General features: G+C 40.8%; 1 protein-coding gene across 6 annotated transcripts in view; it reads right to left on the bottom strand.

Annotated features, from left to right (window-relative positions):
* The window catches only part of PDE4A (phosphodiesterase 4A), a 358,167-nt gene that overhangs the window by 31,603 nt on the left and 304,521 nt on the right, over nucleotides 1-22,043 (bottom strand). The window contains exon 1 of one of the 6 annotated variants that reach the window (XM_070741483.1): nucleotides 20,972-21,812. The exons of the other annotated variants lie outside the window; for them this stretch is intronic. Within the exon in view, the coding sequence (XP_070597584.1) occupies nucleotides 20,972-21,037 (66 nt within the window). The 5' untranslated portion in view covers nucleotides 21,038-21,812. Of the gene's footprint in view, nucleotides 1-20,971; nucleotides 21,813-22,043 lie in introns of those variants that run through there. 6 annotated transcript variants of the gene reach the window in all.

Genomic DNA, 22,043 nt, shown 5'->3' with positions numbered 1-22,043 from the left:
GTTCATTGCCTTTCCTGTCTGAATCCTTGAGTTTGCCAAGCCCACATCCTCTCCTGCGTTTTATTTTTCTTTTCCCTGCCAAAATGTAGGCAAAATGAGGGCAAATACTGTTGAAATTCCCATTGGCTCAACTAAATTCTAGCATTCTGGCAGTGTCTGGACGCAGCTTAATTAAACCATGGGCTTCTCGGCCCAATTTTCTGGGTTAATAATGAGGCCACAAAGTTGCACTATTGTATCCAAGATTGCACTATGGATACTCTGTAATGATATTTCTTGTAAAGAACCATGCCCCAAAGGTGTTGAATTATTCCATCTCATCCCATTCTGTCCTGGAAAAACTGCGATGATCTTTTAGTATTTTTCTCCAAAGCTTTTATTATAAAAATCTAAATGCACATTTAAAATGGAAGACCATTCCCAGGTCAGAGCTAACTCGAAGTCTAAACAGCTGAAGATTTTCAATGTGAGAACCTCCTAAAAAAGTCGGAGAAAGAGGAGGAATTTGAACTTGCTTGGTGTGGGTGGAAATAATAATAATCAACACAGAGCAGTTTTGGAGTTGAGCACAGTGACAGATCTTCTTCACACTTAGCAATGTGAGTTCTAAGCATGAAAATATCCTAAGATTTCTATGTTGTTGGGTTTTTTGAGGGGGGGGGGACACAATATCTGGTAACTGCATCAGAACAATTTTTTTATCCAATGTTATTCAGGAGTTTGGCATTAAAATTCTGCTTTCCAAAGTTGTATCAAAAGAGAAAGTATATGGGATAAATGAACAAATTTGCTTTCAGTTTGATGCTTGATATTGTTCTCTTTTAAAAAAACCCTTTGTCCTTGAGAAAACTCCCGGATGCTGCTCCCTGGCAGGAGAGCTGAGGTGAGTCATCAACTAGGCTTATTAGCTGAAACATGCCTCTCCATCACAGCAGCCAGCCTCAGGAAGAATGAAAGTGAAAAGTTACCTTCTAAGCCATGGAAAGGCTTTCCGTAACGCTCCAACTGCCCTTGATTAAGGGCAAGATGGCTCAATGGAGAATAATGATGATGATGATAATAATAATAATAATAATAATAATAATAATAATAATAATAATAATAACCCTTGAGAATCTTAATTCAAAATCCCGCTGTTTTTTTATTCTAGGGCAACCAACTTCTTCCCCTGTCAGGATTCTCCATGTGACAATCCTGCTCAGTTTTCCAGTTTAAACTCGTTCTGTCTTTCCTTAAGGAACATTTGTGAGATCAAAATGTTACCCTTCACCAGGAAGAACATAATGGCAATCTAAAAAGGTGACCTGGTACAGGAATGAATAACATTTTAACTTATTTGTGAGATAAGAAAATAAAGAAAACAGTGCATTTAAAACATGGTTCTTAAAGACCAGACATACTGTTTGAGTGAATCTCATTCTAGGGAGGTGTTGAGACAGACTGGTCTTTTGAACATTATTAATACAATGATGCAAGCTTGCCTGGCTAGCTTTCCAGAGACCACAGAAGAAAGGAGGAGGGAGAAAGGCCTCCGTCTTTTTAATAATGTACCATTCCCTGGTCAGAATCCAGCTAATAGCCCTCTCTGACCTTATTCTTTGGGAGTGTTGGGCTACTATAGCCATCATCCTGAAACAACATGCCCATTGGCTGAGGATGACAGGAATTGCAACAAAAATAGAGCATCCCAAGTTGGGTAAAAGAGAACTAGAATAATGAAATGCCATACATCTAGAGCCATGATGGCGAACCTATGGATGGATGACACAGGTGGCACGCGGAGCCATATCTGAGGGCACATAAGGTGTTTCAGCCTTCTGGAGGGTGGTGGGGAGGCTATTTTTGCCTTCTCCAGGCTTCAGGAGAGCCTCCTGAAGCATGGGGAAGGTGAAAAATGGCACAACAGGCCTTTTGAAAGTTCAGAAACCAACTTCCAGTAGGCCCATTGTGCCCATTTTCCACCATCCATAGGTTCCGGAGGCTTCAGTGAGGTCTGTGAGTATGTATGGGGGAAGGACGGAGCGGGGGGGAGGAAGTTGTATAAACATGTGTCTGGGGGGAAGGGATTGTATAAGGGATGTGGGCACCCAAGCAAAAAAAGGTTCGCCATCACTGATCTAGAATATATAGGACCATATTTTCAGATTAAGGGAATCTGGCTAACAACAATCCATGAAACCTAGAGAAGAGTTTATTTTTATTTAATTTATTTTTTCAAACATGTATTAGGTAACAGATATAGGTATAAACATGGTAATTAATATGTGAAATGGATAGAGGGGAACAATAGGACATGGACAGTAGGCACAATGGTGCGCTTATGCACTCCCCTTACAGACATCTAAGGAATGGGGTGAGGCCAACAGTAGATAGTCTAAGGTTAAAGTTTTGGGGGGTTGGGGAAGAAACCACAGAGTCAGGTAGTGTATTCCAGGCATTGACTACTCTGTTGCTGAAGTCGTATTTCCTTCAATCGAGTTTGGTGCAGTTTACCTTAAGTTTGTATCTATTGTGTGCTCTTGTATTGTTGTGGTTGAAGCTGAAGTTGTCATTCACAGGTAGGATATTGTAGTAAATAATTTTATGTGCTACGCTTAGGTCAGATTGAAGGCGGCATAGTTCTAAGTTGTCTCAGTCCAAAGTTTCAAGTCTGGTGGTATAAGGCAGGGGTAGGCAAAGTTGGCTCATCTATGACATGTGGACTTCAACTCCCAGAATTCCTGAGCTAGCATGATTGCTCAGGAATTCTGGGGGTGGAAGGCCACAAGTCATAGAAGACCCAACTTTGCCGATCCCTGGCATAAGGTATTCTGTTGCAAGTAGAGGATGGAATATCTCCAGACTCTCTCAACTGTATTAATGTCCAATATGCAGTGCGGTTTCTAGACAGATGAGCTGTGTTCAAGAACTGGTCTAGCAAATGTTTTGTATGATCTAGTTAGCAGTACAATATCACCAGAGAAGAAACTATGCAAGATTATGTTAATAACTGTTAATGCTTTCTTTGCAATGTTGTTACAGTGCACATGCAGAGGAAGGGAAAAAAAGCAAAAAAATTGGAAAAAAGATGGCGTGCACGAAGGCCCGGCAAAGATGGTATTGGAACCATCTTGTGCAAATTATGCAATTGGTGGGCTGCTACCGCAACGGTAGAGTAGACCATACCAGTAGGAAGCCGCCCCTGATATTTAAGTGTTACAGATAAGAGAAATTGCTGCATCAACAGTTACCCCATCTGTGATTTTCCACTTCCTTTCTATTATTTGCTACCCATCCCTCTGAAAGCAAAGAGAAGAGTTTTGTAATGCAAAGGTCATTCCATAGGAATATGGAGGGATTCACATCTAAAGCCAAAAATATGCTAGGAAGCAATGATGAACAGGCACACATGGGAAACATTATTTATGACATTTATCTATGCTAATTGTTCTGCAATTTACTACAATGAGAAAGGGCCTTGATCTAACCATTCAGGCAAATAAAAGGCTGCATTAGGAATTGAATTATAAAACATCTGTACAGCTTCCTTACTCTTCCCATATCAAACATAGTTAACACAATTAAGCTGATTATGCTTCTTCAAGCTCTTACAGACATCCTTTTTTGTGGATGTGTCAATGTTAAAGACAGCAATTTTAAAATCATCTTTGTATTAGTCTTTTTAAAAAAAATCTGCCAGCATACAAAAGTATAATGCCAAGGTTACATTTCAGCCTCTGCCATCTCTGTGTAAATAAATGTTTTATGTATTGTTATTAAATCCAGAAAAAGTATAAACTGTGAATATTGTTAAAGGTGTAATAATTAAAGTGAGAAAAGATCTCCAAGTGATAATCAATGCAGTTTAAAATAATTGTGTGATTCTGACTTCTTCTTGTAATGTATAATTGTTCCATACACTTCAATTAAAGGCCAACTTTACATCACCATCAACTAATAGTGGAATATCACATTGGAGGGGGTTGTTGGATTAAGAGGCAATCTCCTCTCCCCCTCCCACATCCTGTTCCCTGGTCACATGTTTTAACAATAACTTGATTGGGATTTCTATTTTTACTCTTTTAAAGACATTGATTTGTTAGGTTTTTAAGGTTAAGGTTTAAGGTTTTAATACTGGAAGCTGCTGGAAGTAATTTGCTACAAGGTGGGTAGCAAATAAATTCAATCAATCAATCAGTCAGTCAGTCAGTCAGTCAATCAATAAAATCCTGATGCTACCAAACTACCTTGGAGGTGGTGGGAAATGTTCAATTCACAGGTCAGATTTCCTGAGGAATTTGCTGGAAACCACCTGTCGCAGTGAGCTCACCCAAAGGAGGACTGAGCCTCCTCATCAACTCAGTGGGATGTCCAAGGTTTCATTTGATTCCAGATAGCTTTTGAAATTAAACTGTCACATATTTACCACATATCGCTCTCTCCTGACTCAATTGTTATTTGATGAGGGGGCAAAGGAAACTTGAATGCAACAAGGACCATATCCAATCTCAGATGATTTTGATTCTCCAACATGAGAGCTCAATTTATGCAAAATCAGAACAAGATTGTCTAATTCTAACTCTGACATGAAATGCCACGTTTTTGTGGAATGTATAGAATTAGTTTCAAAATTAAGTTTCTCAAGTTGAAGTGGCTCACAATTTTATTGTTCATATTTATCTACTGGTTTTTGTGTGAAAAATTGACAAATAAATCTGAACAATGAAATTGTACCATAAAATGCAACAAAAATTATACAAAACTAAACATACAAAAGCAGCAGCTGCCAGAGTATTTGTTTCTTAGTAGCATGTATATTTAAAATCAACATCCGCTCCCATTTATTGCAGCATGAGAGAGTCTCCCCAAGAAGGAGAAGCTTAAGTTTAATTGGATTTGTATGCCGCCCCTCTCTGAGGACTTGGGGTGGCTCACAACACATACAAAGAAACAGTAGTAAATCAATCCAATCTATACTAATAATACTACTACTAATACTACTACTACTACTACTACTACTACTACTACTACTAATAATAATTTATTAGATTTGTATGCCTATCCTATTTCATGGCAGCCATGACATGCGGCAGGTAACATAATGGATCTATATTTTTTCTACTGGGACGGGGAAGGGTGATTCAAAGCCGAGAAGTTTTAAATATATTCCCTTGTCATGGTCAGGCCATTTCCTGTTGTGGTTTAGACTTATAACAACTATTATCCTCTGAGGAGTGTGGGAACTGTTAGCACGGTCTGCCCCCAGAATTCCAACATATTCCACAAGGATCTGGATGATTTCCCCAGGGTGGGTGCTCTTGTTGAAGTTCAGTCACCCTGCAGAATCTGGGCAGGCGATATAATTATTTCTAACTGAATATGACTAAAAGCTCATTATTGATATGACTTATGACTATAAGAAGAAGCAAAGTTTCTTCTTCCTGGTTGTAGGTTTTTCCTACTGCTCAGCAATTGGCTCGAGTCCGTCTGAAATATTGGCCTGGTGTGCAATGATAGAGAAGCCTCAGCCATTCACTCTGTGGGATAGGCTGCCAGCGGATAAAATTGATAATATCTGTCACTGATTTGTGTCAAAGCTACCAGCCACTACTCTCACGAACAGTCTTTGATTATTTCAAAAAGAGCTCCAAACTAAGAGTTCTGGTTTCCTGATCTTCTGAAGCAATTACCAGGGATGTCTGTACTGTACTTTTCTTTAAATAGCACGATTGAAAGCATTGTGCTATTTGTGCAATCCTAAGGAAAAAATATTAAAGTAACACCTACTCAGAAAATTGCAGGAAAAGAGTTGTAGTGGTTCTCTGTTTTTATGAAAGGGTAATGGGAGGCCACTACAGGAACCCTTTTACTGTTTTATTGAATGTATAATTCAATAATAAATTGAATAAATTCTAGTATTTCCTAATGTTCTCATAAAACAAAGTTGTTGGAATTCTTTCCTCTAGCAAATAAATAGAATTGAATGTACAAAGAAAATATGAATGCTATGAGAATTCTAACCAAGCCTTTTCTGTGGTATGCTACTTTTCAATGTGTAGAAATGGTTTTGTATGGGTCTATTCCCATTATATGTAGCCCATTAAGTACATTAGTGTCACTCTCATACTGTAGGAAATAATTTAGCCTGTTATCAGGTTTGTATTCAGGAAAGAGTGACTGCTACTACAGATATCATGGGAATTGTGTGAATGGATTTCCACTACAACTGTATCTTTTTGAGCTTAAGTCAGAATTATCACTGGGCAATAGGAAAACTTATTCTAGCATCACATAGTTCTCTTGCTCCAATTTCTGTTTTCTTGGAGTCAGCACCTACTTGAAGCTTGTTATTCACACCAGTGACTAGTTCATAACTTATGTCATCTCAGCTGGGGCCCAATTCTACACTGTGCCTACTAGTTCAATCTCTTTTCATCCTTGATTTCAGCTTCCCGCTGCCCCACAAGTTAGCTAACTCTTCTTCCGTGCTTGCTTTCTGTAGCCCACTTTCTCAAAAGCTGAATGAAGTGAAACTGTAATGGTGGGGAGACAGCAGCTAGGGAAGGGGGAATATAATCGAAGTGGCAACCTCATCACCTCCGGCAGCCAATCAGCTGTGCCTCATAGCTATCTCCATAGCAACAAGAATCTCCTTAGCAACTGCCTTCATCTTCAGAGCAAAGGATAGGGTCTGGGAAACCCTCCATGAGAGGACCATGTCTCTTGAATGTAACACATTGCATCCAGAGACAAACATGTATATATGCTGACTGGTCTTTGGGGAAATTGTTTGCCCATAGCACAAAATTCCACAGACTGATAATGCCAAATGTAATCACAAACTGAGTCTGAGATAAGTGTGTGTGTTCTTCTTTTGCCTTCACTGGAGTTAGCTATTTCTATTAGGCTGGATCAACTCTGGTGTTCACCCATGTCTATTACCTGTCCCTTTCGTATTTTTCAATGCAGAGCATTGTAAGGCAAGCAGACGGAATGACCTCACTTGTTCAAGTACAATACTTTCAAGTTGCTGTCAATGGCTATCCTGGCTGGGAATTCTGAAACTTTGAGTTTCAATATAACAGGGAAACTGAAACAGGCTGGAGAAGGCTGCTCTTAAGAATGCAGCTATCTAGGTATACAAAACAGAGTATCTTCTTCTGAATGGTTCATTCATAAATAACAACTAGGCCTATGCAAACCATTTAAACTCACAGAACTACTGAAAGAAAACTGAAGCAACCAACGCCAACCAGGCTTCAATCTTGGTAGAAAAACAAGAACAGCAATTTCATTAAAAAGAAACTTTTAAAAACTTAAAGAAACTTAAGAAAGAACACAGATTAAAAAAATACATGAAAAGGTCACAAAATAATTGTGTAAGTAAACTGAAATTAGTTAAGCCCTGTGGCATTTGATCCAAAAATCTCCTGAAGTAAATTTGTAACAGAAGGATCAAGAGATAATACATATAGGAATAGGAAAAACATAATAGTGTTTTTTCAAAGTGTCTTTTTTACAAGTGAGATAAACCATTCTTGCAGTGTTTACTCCATTAAGGACCATTACTCCTTAATGGTCTGAGAAAGTAACCCTTGGTCTGGGTTGGGAGTCACTATGCAAATCCTGGAATTTAATGGAGAAATCTTACAAATAATAGCCACATATTTTAAAATCCATGGAAATGTTTTGTGGGCCAATTGGGATGAAAAACAAATGTAAAATTCAGCCCCCCCTTTTTTTGTTTAAAGGAAAAGAGGACAACAAATGGAATCACAGTCCTGCAAACGTCAATGCTGAATGGAAAAACACTATGTTCAGAAACATTTAGGGGGGAAAAACAGTCTTAGCAGCGGCTAGAATTTTTAAAGCAACAAATCCTAAATAAGCCTAGTCTTTCTTCTATAGAAAAAACAGCTGATTTTTGGGGGGGCAAGAATGATTGCTGGATGGGTTGGGGTTTTGTTTTTTTTTGCAATTTGTGGATGCTATCAAACAGTCTTGGAAACAGGTTAACAACTGAAAATGATCCCACAAAGTTGGGCACAAAGTAGCAAAATGCAATTACTTTAGCTGGCTGAAGAATACTGGGAGTTGAAGTCCACAAGTCATAAAATCTTAAAGTTGCCAAGTTTGAAGACCTCTGTTTTAGGATGACCGCAGATGCTTGCATGTAGGAAAAAGGTATCTGTCTACAGGGCAACACTTCTGATAACACTTTAAGAGCAAAGTAGGTAAGAAATGGAATGTGAAGCAGCTACGGCAAAAATATTTAGTAACCAGAGCAAGTGGTAAAGATTACCATAAGAATCATCCAGGTTTTCTCACAGACAGGAAGAATGTTTCTTTCGTTTGAGAATTTAATATTCTTGGAACTTTAGCCTGAAGTCATATAGCTGGGTATAAGTGTCATGATCTACTAAAAGAATGAATTGGGCCAAGAGAGAGAGATTGTCAATGCCATTTTAAAATCCCATTAATAAAAATATATATTTTAAGTATTAAGGAAGCATTAAAACTGCTATTTTCAAACTGGATAGGTTTTATCTGAAGGCCAATGTACATAGCTCAACAAAATGCAGCTATTGACAACCTGGAAAGAATTCAAAGGCAAATCCTATCTTACCACGGCATTACCCCATATCCCCACCATCACCACACTGAAAAAAACCAACAAAAAGGGGCTATAGAAACAAAGAAGCTAGAAACATTTAGCCAAGAATAAAAAGGGAATTGGAAAATTGCAGGTCAGTAAAAACAAGATAGGCAATATTGGCTGTGAATTATGGCGCTTAAAATTATGCACACCCAACAATAAACTGGAAAACATTCCATTAGAGCAGTGTTTCCCAACCTTGGCCACTTGAAGATATCTGGACTTCAACTCCCAGAATTCCCCAATTCTGGGAATTGAAGTCCAAATATCTTCAAGTGGCCAAGGTTGGGAAACACTGCATTAGAGAAATGAATCTTCAACTGATGCATATTTTCAATTTGATATTTTACTGCTAATATTATAAACATTTTGCTGTCTTTTAGGGGGTGGGTTGCTATAGGTTCGCAGTCAGGGGGTGGGTTGCTATAGGTTTGCCCATTTTCAGGAAGATCCGTAGCTAACATTATGGCTGGTTCAGCAAACCACCAAATCCCACCCCTGGCTGGCCCTCCCTTCCCGGAATCTACACACAGCCCATTTGGATGCAATGTAAGTGTAAGGCCCTCACAGAGGCTCGGGGAGGGGGAAAAACAGGCCTTTTGGAAGTTCCAGAAGTCCAAAAATGGGCTCATTTCTGACCTCAAGGGCCTCTGGAGCCCGGAAGAGGCAGTTTTCACTCTCCCAGAGGCCCGTAGAAAGCCTCTGGTGCCTGGAGAAGGCAAAATGCCCCCCCTGCTTTGGTGCAGGAAGCTGGCTAGGCTACACCCACTATGGCCATGCCCACCCAGAAACTGGGCAGAGAACCTGTTGCTGAAAATTTTGAAGCCCACCCCTGACTCCACTCTCACAGTACTGGAATAAAATAATAACTAAACAAGCAGATTTCAACAATGAGCCCCTCTGTGAGAGAGATGGCGGTGAATAAATTTGAAATATAAATTTGCAAAAAAATCCCTTTTCTATTCACCTTGTGGATTTTCCACTTATGTCTCAAAATGATGACTGGACACCAAATGCTACGTGACTGTCTATGGAAAATAAACCCTTAAAAATAGCTTTACTGTTGACAGTAGATTCTTTCTTTGCATGTGTAGAACTGTTTAAAATACCCAGTGTTTCCAATAGGGCACTTTTCTTATTAGCGATAATGCAACAAGTGCCTCTGACCTTCACAGAACACATATTGGACAAAATATTATGATGCTAGAGAATAATGAAAATTTCATCAATACATCACTATAATAGGAAGTATGGGAAATGAAAAAACCCTGAAATAGAAATGCTTCCTTGAATGAATATGTGTTCAATAAAAATATATCTTTATTGCTTTATAAAGTGACTATATAGAAAGAGAATCAGTTTGTGTTGTGCTTAAGGCACTAAATTTGAAATCAGGAGACGGTGAGTTCTAATCCAGCTTTAGACACAAAGCTAGCTGGGTGTCTTTGGGTCAATCCTGTTCTCTTAGTCCCAGGAAGGTGACAATGACAAACCATTAGTGAAATATTGCAAAACAAACACACAGACAAAAAACGACCTGTAGCGATTACTTTAGGTAGCCATGATAGTCAACACTGATGGACGGACAAACAGAAGGAAAGGTGAGAATGATAGATGGGTGGTGTTCTGCCTGCGTGTTTCAACCGCCCGTAATTACAGAGTAATTAGTCCAGGAAGACACACAACACACGATAAAAGGAAAACCCAAAAGTTTTTATAAACAGAAAAACAGAAACAGCTCCCTTTTTAAATGTCAAAGGGATTTTCTGGTACACACAAGGCACAGGTTAAATGCAGTCCAATTGCTCACCCAATAACTGGGAAATTGAGTCCAATTCTAAAGTTCAGAGAGTCCATACACACAATCCTGAACAGCAAAAAAATCTTGACGAAACAATGAATTAGATAAACTGCCATGAGGCTAACACACCAGGCTGCACTTTTATCTGTAGCACTAATTACAGCAGCCCCACCCAACCACAGGTGGCCTCATTTTCTCTTGTAATAATCCTTCAGTCGTTGTCTCCTATGCATCACTCTATGCATGCGTGGATGTGTCATTAATTCTTGTTCAGAATCCAGAAATGATACAGATGATTGATCTCCTCCTGGGCTGTCTGCCAAACTCCCCTCTTCCTGTCACTCACGCTTCCTTGGTCAGAGGAGACAGATTCTACGGGAAGCAAAACAGGCCTGCGGCATGTGGATCTTCCCCACATCCACCTCCACATTGCTTGGGGCAGGAGCTGGGCCAGAGCTAACCACAACAGGTGGATGGATGGATGGATGGATGGATGGAAGGAAGGAAGGAAGGAAGGGCTGCCTTCCAGAAAGTACAATGGATAACTGTTTATACTGTAATCTTTTTCTTGGATAGAAATACTATTTATTTATTTAATGCAGTGTTTCCCAACCTTGGCAACCTAAAGATATTTAGACTTCAACTCCCAGAAATCCCCAGCCAGCAAACTGTGGGAGTTGAAGTCCAGATATCTTCAAGTTGCCAAGGTTGGGAAACACTGATTTAATGGATAAATAACCATATCTTGTGACTCTTGTGGGTTCTTTGCAGTATTATCACCCCATAAGGTAAATTAAATTTGTGACTAATGATTCTATTTTCTTCATTGGACATAAATAAATATACTGTTTAGTTTTAATAATTTAACTTCAATGTATATCAGAATAATTCTCAAATTTTGTGGAACTGTCACTTCCACTTTGTCTACACCAACCTGCATAAGTTTAAAAACACTTTTAAAAATGCAAGTAGCTTGTAACTCTCCAGCCTGCTCCCCAAATGCTGTTCTGTCTAGTCAGTTTCTGCAAGTATGCTTCGAGTGCAAACCAGCAGGCAGGGATAAGCAAGAGAGTATTGTTCTAATGGGTATTACCACATCATTGCAGAAAGCCTTCTAGAGAGAGATGCATCTGCTCTGTTAATTCAAGACCAGTCCCCAAAGAATAGAGACCAGTATGGATCAGGGCAATCGGAATATACACTGCTCAAAAAATAAAGGGAACACTTAAACAACACAATATAACTCCAAGTAAATCAAACTTCTGTGAAATCAAACTGTCCACTTAGGAAGCAACACTGATTGACAATCAATTTCACAGGCTGTTGTGCACATTCAACTTTGTACAGAACAAAGTATTCAATGAGAATATTTCACTCATTCAGATCTAGAATATGTTATTTGAGTGTTCCCTTTATTTTCTTGAGCAGTATATTCAGGATCAGAAGTGCTGAAAATAAAGACAGGCCATCCTTGTCTTACAACTACAATTGAGCCCAAAATTTATGTTGCTAAGCGATTCAGTTAAGTGAATTTTGCTCCATTGTATGAACTTTCTTGCCACTGTTGTTAAGTGAATCACTGTGGTTGTTTAATAACATGGTTGTTAAAGTGACCTTTGCTTTGCTGGTCAGGAGGTCACAAAAGGTGACCACATGACCCCGGGACACTGCAACTGTTATAAATATGAGTCAATTGACAAGCATCTGATCACATGACCAAGGGGAGGCTGCTATGGTTGTAAGTGTGAAAAACTTTCAAGTTATGTTTTTTTTCAGGGCCATTGTAATTTCAAATGGTCACTAAATGAACTGTTGCAAGTCAAGGACTACCCAAGTATTATTTGACTCCCCCAGATTGGTATGCCAAGGATTTGATTTTTCAAGTACAATGGTACCTCTACTTACGAACTTAATTCGCTCCATGACTAGGTTCTTAAGTAGAAAAGTTTGTAAGAAGAAGCAATTTTTCCCATAGGAATCAATGTAAAAGCAAATAATGCCTGTGATTGGGGAAATCACAGGGAGGGCGGAGGTCCTGTTTTCTCCCAGGAGATTCCTGGGAAGGCCCCACAGAGGCTCCTCCCTGCCTTTTCCGGTTACAGTTTTGGAGGCTCGGGTTTGTAAGTGGAAAATGTTTCTTGAGAAGAGGCAAAAAAATCTTGAACACCTAGTTCTTATTTAGAAAAGCTAGTAAGTGGAGGCGTTCTTAGGTAGAGGTACCACTGTATTATCTTTCCTCAGTGTTCACCACCCTATTTTAGGAGATGGAAGTTCTTTCAGTTCCCACAAATGTTGCATGCAGTATGTACTGCAGAAGAGGTTTTTTTAAGAAGTTATGATTCCCATAGAGGCACCGATGTGAATACAATGACATACCAGCCTCCATGCATCTGTGGAAGCCAGTGCTCAGCCCGCAAACCTCTTTCACAGCTGTCTCCATTTTATGACCTTCAGATGGGTTGGATTTTAAATCAGTGGTAGGTTGCCGCCAGTTGAGACTGGTTCACCTATGTAAGTGGCAGATATTTGCTCCCTCTCGCCAAATCAATAGCGATGGCCATCTGGCCACTCACCCAAACCAATCCTCCAGTCGCCACTCCTTGAAAGCAGCTTGCAAAGAACCCTCTGCGCATGTACAGGGGTTCATTTCTGCGATGTGATGTAAGTGTGTGTGCGAGCAAAACACGCACTTCCGACACGATGCAAACTGGTATGGAAAGTGGAACCCACCCCTGCTCTGAATGAAATATTTGTGTTGGTTGGGATTGTGTTAGCTGCAGTCCACTAAACTGGAAAGCTGCTAGTTTGAAAAGCTGAAAAATTAAAAAAGAAACAAGCCAGTGTCAGCAAAATCAAAAAGAGAATGATTTAAGCAGGGGGTGGCCTGCTGCCTGGATGGGGGGGGGGACACAGCGGGGTAGCGAAAATGGAGCTCCACCCCAGAGCACCCTATTTGCACTGAAATATGTTGAAAGAAAATGCAGGGTGTCCTGTATAAGCCACACCCACAGTGTGGTAGTAAAAAATTTGGTAGCCCTTCACTGGGTATAAAAGACAGCCATTATGTGTAGGCAAGTGCATGGAGATACATCTCCTTTAGTAGAATAATTGACAAAGCCAAGGAGCCAGAATCAGGAGTGGCCTAGTTGTGAGGGACCAAAATTCATCAGGGATAACTTCTGTTCAAAAATTGCAGGTGTAACCTTTTTTGTTTTGGAAGTGATAACATTTTACCTCCCTCCAAAATGTGAATTTAGTAAATGAAACACAAACAGACCTCCTGACTTGTGGATCTGGACATATATTGCTAAGTGGAAAGTGGAGGGCAATGCAATCAGACACAAACCATTGCTGGATGGTTTGCACATCGTGCCAACATTTTCCCTGGAAAATCCATTTTAGCAGAAGAGCTTGTTGCACAGAGTGTACATAGGGGAAAAGGGTGACTCTAAGAGCTATCAACTAAATCATGACCCAGAGATATTATAGAGGAATGGGACCAAACTTGGAAAGCAGATCTGATAAAAAGGAATTTGAATACAGCAGCTATTTGTCACTGAATATTCTCTTTGAACACTGGGAAAAAAATTTGGAGGGTAATGTCAAATAATCCCAGGAAACCAAGGGCAAGCTAGATAGGAACCACCATATCCACCCCCCCGTCCCAGTTAAAAGTGGTGTTCCCCAAGGTAGTGTACTGGGACCAACGTTCTTCATTCTCTACATCAATGACCTTTGCGATTACATCACAAGCAACTGTGTCCTCTTCGCCGATGATGTAAAACTCTTCAACACCACCGATAACACAACTGCTCTCCAAAAAGACCTGAACTCTGTTTCTGAGTGGTCTAACACATGGCAACTCCAAATCTCAACTAGCAAATGCTCTGTCCTGCACATTGGGAAAAAGAATCTGAACTCCAAACACGAACTGAATAATCAAATTATCACAGATAATCCCCACTCGGTTAAAGACCTCGGTATACTAATAACAAAAGATTTAAGTGCCAAAGCCCACTGCAACAACATAGCCAAGAAGGCTTCCAGAGTTGTAAACCTAATCCTACGTAGCTTCTGCTCTGGCAATCTCACACTACTTACCAGAGCTTACAAAACTTTTGCCAGACCCATCCTTGAATACAGCTCATCTGTTTGGAACCCATATCGCATCTCAGACATTAACACCCTTGAAAATGTCCAAAGATGCTTCACCAGAAGAGCCCTTCACTCCTCCACTCGAAACAGAATACCCTACGAGACTAGACTTTCAATCCTGGGCCTAGAAAGCTTAGAACTAAGACGCCTTAAACAAGATCTAAGTATTGCCCACAAGATCATATGCTGCAACGTCCTGCCTGTCGGCGACTACTTCAGCTTCAACCACAACAACACAAGAGCACACAACAGATTTAAACTTAATATTAACTGCTCCAAACTTGACTGTAAAAAATATGACTTCAATAACCGAGTTGTCGAAGCGTGGAACTCATTACCGGACTCCATAGTGTCATCCCCAAACCCCCAACACTTTACCCTTAGATTATCTACCGTTGACCTATCCAGATTCCTAAGAGGTCAGTAAGGGGCAAGTACAAGTGCACTAGATTGCCTGCTGTCCCCTGTCCTATTGCTCTCCTATATCTTCTATACCTTTCTTCTATTCCTATATCTCTTCTTCTATTCTTTCATTGATATGTTCTATTACTATATCTTCTTTTCTATTCTTTCTTAGATATATTTTACTATGGGTATATCCTCTATAACCTTCATCATGTATTTTACTATGTGTAATTATATATATATATACCCACTAAAACCCTCACTGTGCATTGGACAAAATAAAATAAATAAATAAATAAATAAATAGATAATAAAAGCACCTTACTCTATATCTTTTCCCACTCCACAACATTTGGAGACAGAAGGAGATTTGAGTAAAGAAATCTAGAGCCCCCTTTAGGGAAAGTATGAGAAAGCCATCAAGGAAGGCTATTGACAAGAAATTATACAGTCCAGAGGTAAAAAGAAGCATGCAAAGAATCTGCCATGATTTTGCTTGGCATGGATGGGCCAGGGTTTCAAGATTCTGTTACTATATCTTATTGTTATAAAGTAGCATTCCTGGAATGATTCAGTGGTTCAAAACCTGAGGCTCTGGACCCCTTTGGGGGGGGTGTCGAAGGACCATTTCACAGGGAAAATGACAAATTTCCCATGGTGTTAGGAAACTAAACTTTTATTTGGCACCTTGGGACATATTTTTACAATCCGACTAATCAGGCGTTTACAGTGGGGGTGTCCCTCTGCCCTTACTGCTCTGTTGGGAGGATTGGCGCTAGACTTATGGTTGAGGGTCACCCCTACATGAGGAACTGTATTAAGGGGTCGCAGCATTAGAAAGGTTAAGAACCACTCTAGCATGTTTCTTGACCTAGCCTATTTTGAAGATCTGACAATGTGTCATCAATTCAGTGTCAATTCTTAGCAGCCACCCATCTCTGCTATAATCAAATCCATTAATTATTCTGGAATTCCTTCTTTTTCCCTTATTCCCAGTATTATGGACTTCTCAAGGAGCTGGGCTTGGCATACTATAATACAATATAATATTCTTTATTGGCTAAGTGTGATCTGACAAACAAGGAATTTGTCTCCAATGCATAAGCTGTATCCAGTGTATACTGCATCTTAAATGTGATTTGAACCACGTCATTTTGGCTCAAGGGAGAATGGATTGATTGAGTGTTCTATAATCCAATTTTTAATTTCTTGGCTATCTGTAGTATCCTCAGAAATCTTCCCCAGAGCAGTAATACTCACTGTATCCTGCTTTTGCAAACTACAACTTTAGGTTCCATAGAGTGCCTACTCCCTGCCTGCATGATTCTGATTCTGATAGGTAAGAACAGGTCACGGCATCTGAATGTATCTCCATCCACCATGGGTAGACAAAAGAAAGTGAGAAAATCTAACTGCAGCGGTGGGCTATAAGCCGGAACGCTAAATTGCGCTCGCCACCGCGGCTCGTAAGTTCTTGCAGGACCAGCGCAATTTTGCTGCTGCACCTGTGGAGGAAGCAAAATCGCATGTGGAGCTGCAGCTGTGGCCCATGTTATGGTGAGGTTTTTTGCTTCCACGCATGCTGAAACACAGGCGCACACGTGCGCGATTTTGCTTCCTCCACAGATGCAGCAGCAAAATCGCGCTGCTCCCACAAGATCTTACGAGCTGTGGTGGTGAGCGCAATTTAGTGTTCCAGCTCATAGCCTACCCTTGTCTCACTGTAAACAATAGCATGGGATAGTGTGCTAGCCTTTCCCTTCAGAGAAGTAATTAAAATGGTAACAACTGATGTCAAAGGATTTCATTTCATTACCAAAAAATAAGAAAACAAAGAAAAAGAAAGAAGTTAGTAGACAAGAAAGAGCAGGATTACAAGAAACAAATATGAGTTTCAAATTATTGTTGATCTTGATTGAATTATTATTTAACTGAATGGATTGTTGAAGGCCTTATTAGTGAGATACTGTATCCTAGCTGAGAGGGGACAGTAGGTTGAAAGTAGGCTGGTTTGATAGGTTTTCTTTTAATTGAATTTAATGGTTGTTTTAATGTATTATTAATTGGATTCATATTTTATTGTCCTGTTTTTGTACTTGCTGTGAGCCGCCCTGGGTCCTCAGAGAGGGGCGGCATACAAATCCAATTAAATAAATAAATAATAATAATAAATACAGTCTTGAAATGTGAACTAGAATAAATTTCTCCCATTCTAAACAACCTACTAAACCTTCTTAATTGTAACAGATGCATGTTAACTTGAGCCACTTGAAAAAAGAATACAAATATGACATTGAAAGAACAATGTCACCTATCATATTTTATACAGTAAGATGCTTATATGGTGGCAAAAATACTCCACTGGTTAAATTCTCCATTATGTCACAATTCTGAATTCAAAATTTTAAGACTAAGGGAGAACATGCTGAAATTCAACCAAGGTGCAATTAGTAAACTAAAAACTAACCTTGGGCAGTTCAACCAGAGCTTGAATTTTCTCTGAAAGAATTAGCTCCTCATTTCTCTTTGGATTCATAGGAAGTGGGAGTGATATGTACTGACGTCTAGTTCTATTAGAAATAAGTATTTGCATCTCGGTTACAACCTCAAATTAATGTTCAAAAACTGACGCTAGTACAAACCACGGCAATTAAACGATTTATTGGAATAGAGGACCGGGATTGTATGCTGATAGATCTACACGGTTGTCAATTGCTTATTGGCTGCAATTTAAGATGTTGGAATTGATATGTAAAGTCCAAACATCACCTTCTCATTATAATCCACAATTCTTAATATCTGCAGGAGAGTTTTTTTGAAGGTATCCCTGTTATCAAAGGCCCACTTCTGTAGTACACAAGGAAGGGCTTTCTCCTGCTGTGCTCCAGGTTCTTCAATACATTCTCTCAAAAGTTGCATTTGGCTCTGCTCTCTCAGTAGTTAGAAAATCTATAATGATGTATCCTTTTAACTCTAAGATTAAAACAACTTGAGTAGCAATTTGGTGCTTTAATTTTTATTCATCTGAACACTGCAACCACAATCCTTCCATATGGCAAGAAAGAGATTTGTTTCAGGTGTTGGGCTTCACAATGTGTAACTGGCATGAGATGCCACAAATGGGCTTGCGGGCAGAATCCAAAGGAAGATTTTTCTGTCAAGTCCTACTGAAAATTCTCTGCCGCTTGAACGCAAGAATGCTAGACTGGAAAAGATTAATATATAGGAACTTCCTGATGATTTGTAATGATCTAATATCTTGATAGCTATTCAGAGAAATAATGCCCTGTAAAGATTAATAATTTTAATAATAATTGCTGGCTGACAATTACGTATGTTGCAATTCCAGCACATGTGAATGGTTCTGGAAGGCAAAAGCTGATTATAAGTTTCATCAGCAAAGGGACAAAGTCTTGCAGAGATGTTGAGTTGCTGGGTAAAAAGGAAGGGAAATGGGCTAATGACTAAAGTGTATGTTGCTATCACAGGCTGCACCTACCCATGAGTCACTGGATGCACAGATCTTGTTCTGAATCATGAATGTGTCTTTTTCATTAATGTTTTGCAGTTTAAAGGAAAGCCCCTTTGAAACCTTTTATCTATGTGTTGGAGTTTGAATGGGGAAAACAGAAAAACCACAACACCAGAAAACTTCTAAGATTTTCAGCTCTCCTACAGCTGCTACCACCTCCAGAGCAGGTCTTTTTGATAGCCTGGGAAAATGCCACCATGCTTAGATTTGTTCAAGGTCTAACTATTATATAATATATGGTACTTAAAAATATTTTTTTAAACCTAAGGAATTAAGGGAAAATGAAGTCCTTCATCAAGGAGTGACATCACAGAATGGAAAGATAATATATTTATTCACGGTATTTTAGTATCCGACCTGGCACTTAATCTGAGAAAATTAGGGTTATTATGGGATGTTTTGGGGGAAGGAGAGGCCTTGAATTCCTAAGGATTGGAAACCTGGTAGAGACAGGCTTGGGGGTAGGAGTCATTGACAAGTTGCCTAAGGAATAAAATTTTTGATGCTCAGCACTGGTAAAATGAGTGACCGTTTCACCAAAGCTTTCTTATGCTGTATTTTTCTTCAACCTCTTCCATTTTGAGACAGATTGGCAGAACAGAGGAATATATAAACCCAGTATATAAACCCAGTTCAAAGCCTAGAATTAAGAACTGCCTTTAAATCCCAGCATATCCAACTCTATGGACTAGGCAAATCTCAACTTCCAATCTCCAATGGTCAGTTCAGGGATTTATTTAAGCCCACATGGCATCGGACCAGAATACCTAGGGGACCACTTTCTGCCGCACGAATCCCAGCGGCCGATTAAGTCCCACAAAGTTGGCCTTCTCCGGGTCCCATCGACTAAACAATGTCATCTGGAGGGACCCAGGGGAAAAGCCTTTTCTGTGGCGGCCCCGGGCCTCTGGAATCAGCTCCCTCTGGAGATTCGAACTACCCCCATCATCCTCGCCTTCCGCAAGACTCTGAAGACCCACCTATGTCGCCAGGCATGGGGTAATTGATGCATTCCCTGTTGACTAGTAAGATATATGTGTGGCATGATTGAGTAATAATAGTGGCTTTAACTTCAGTTTTTAATTATTGGATTTGTACTAAATTGTTTATTGTTGTTGTGAGCAGCCCTGAGTCTTCGGAGAGGGGCGGCATACAAATCTAATAAATAATAATAATAATAATTATTATTATTATTGTTATTGTTGTTATTGTTATTATTGCAAAGAGTGTTTTTCTGCTATTAATGTAGAAAAACAACATCAGCAAACAGACACCTACACACAGTATAAATAAATGGAGCTAAACAAACATTTCTACCCCACCACACCCAATATCACACACCCACAAATTTCTGGCATACTGCCCTCTCCTGCAGACACACTGTTCTAGCTGAGCTCTTTACACAGACAACATAGCACATGAATATGTACCATTCCACTGATAACCCTTCACATCACACAGCCTGCTGAAGCACACACACGTGAGCAGGCACTGGCAACCACGCACCCATCACCCTAGACAAAAACACCACACTGAGACTGACCTCTAGAAGATTACAGTAGTGTTTCATTCCCAAAGCTCTCCAGCTTATTCAGGTAAGTATACGCTCCCTAAACCAATACAAACTGTGGCATCCATCCTGAAGTACCAAATCCCATTTCCCTTTAAAAATTCATACATGGAGCAAATTAATCAAGCTCAGGAAATAGAGGGAAAACTCCTGCATACTTGCTGACCTTTACAGTCCCATCTGACAGTCAAACATGAAAATCTTCACTATTTCAGGCTAGGTACAAAGTCAGCAAAGTCTGCATCAATCATAACAAGCAAAACTATCACCAAACTGATTGATAGGCAGCCTCAAGCCAAGTATGTCCACAAAGATGACAACGGATCCCGAACATTTGGCTGATCCCACAAGCTCAGGGAAATCAGCACTACAATCCTTTGCTAGTCCAAGCAATACTCAAATCATATTTGGCAGAGGGTGCCCTATATGAGGGTCCACTTCTGTCGCTTGAAAGTCAGGCAGTACTGGAGACAGAGGGCTGCCTGCCTGTTTCGCCCCAGGACAGGGCACACGGCAGCAATTCCACTGTGACATTGTAAACTGCCAGGAAGGGCACAGGTCTTTCCTTGTCTCCCTGACCGAAACAGCACTCCACACACTGTTGCAAGCAGGACCCCGAGCTGATTCTGCCCATGTATGATCTTGTCAGGATTATAGAGAGATGCTTGCAACACTAGACATGCCCTGTGTCCTCTCAGTAACATTAAGTATGCAATTGATGCAAGGCTCCCTCTTGGTTCCCCTTAATCTATCTCCCCAGGCCAGTGAAACCAGACCAGACACTGGCTATCCAAAAGCCCATGCATGCTCCCCTTCCCAACTGTATCTATCCACAGAGACAAAGCAGACAAAACCCAGATATATCCAGATTACCTGGTCCCACCAGCCGACCAGCCATGGTTTTGCACAGGTCTCACAGAAAAAATCCACTAAGGGCATCTTCTGTTCTTGGCCAGTGAGCAGCAAGGGCTCTCCGGGTTGCCCACCAAGGGGGTATTCCTCCTCTCCCGACGAGTGGCTGATCAGTGCTGCCCCCTCTCCTTGGGGTCGGCAAGAAAGGCAGGGGGTTAATTCCTCAAAGTTGTTCTTTCCACAGGCAGGTTTGGGCCTTGCATGGCTCTGGCTGGCCAGCCTGCCTTGCAAGGGAACTCTCACATCTCGGTCGCGCCTCCTCCGGTCTTCCCCACCAGGGGGCCGTGGCTGAAGAAGAGGGGCCAGATAAAGGCCCACACCTGAAAGCCTGGTGCCTCTGGCGAGGATGCCGATAAGGAGGCGGATACCCACAGTGCAAAGCTGCTCTGGCTATCAGCAAGCCCAATCCTCCTTCCACTGTCTGGACAATGTGCCTCCTTCACCTCCGGTCACATCTCCAGAGGAAACAAATCCAGCGGCAGTTCAGAAAGAGAGAAGGAAGAAGAAGCGAAGGCGGCGGCAGGCAGTCACCACATGGAAGAGCGGCTTCACCCAGGTGGAGCAGGAGGGAGATTCCCAGCCATTTCTGGGTACCACATGGCATGAATCCAGCTAGCAAGGCAGGCGCCGCATTGCTAAAAGGCACGTCCCCATCATCTCTTTGGTGTGCGTTTGAGGGCAGCAGTCACCACGGAGACGGTAACTCCTAGTATGGCCTCGGCTGCAGCTTTGTTCCCTGGCTTGGCATGCATGCGTGTGTTTGTGTATGTGTGTGTGTGTGTGCGCTTCTCTCTCTCTCTGTGAATGCACGTTTCTCTCACTGCAGCAATGGGTGGATGGGATATGATGTCAGGTGGCGATGAGGGAGAGAGAGAGAGAGAGAGAAGAAAGGGAGTGGAAATGAGGGAGGGAAGAGGAGGGGCAGGGCACACAGAAGCAAGAGCTGGCCAGAGAAGGAGGAGGCAAAGAAATGAACGGCATAGCAGGGGGAAGCGAGAGGAGGCAAGGGGAAGGCCACTCTGCAAAGATCAAA

The sequence above is a fragment of the Erythrolamprus reginae genome, chromosome 2 (assembly GCF_031021105.1).
Source record: "Erythrolamprus reginae isolate rEryReg1 chromosome 2, rEryReg1.hap1, whole genome shotgun sequence".
Classification (NCBI taxonomy): domain Eukaryota; kingdom Metazoa; phylum Chordata; class Lepidosauria; order Squamata; family Dipsadidae; genus Erythrolamprus; species Erythrolamprus reginae.
The sequence above is the reverse complement of the archived record's forward strand: the minus strand, read 5'-3'. Positions and strand labels throughout refer to the sequence as shown.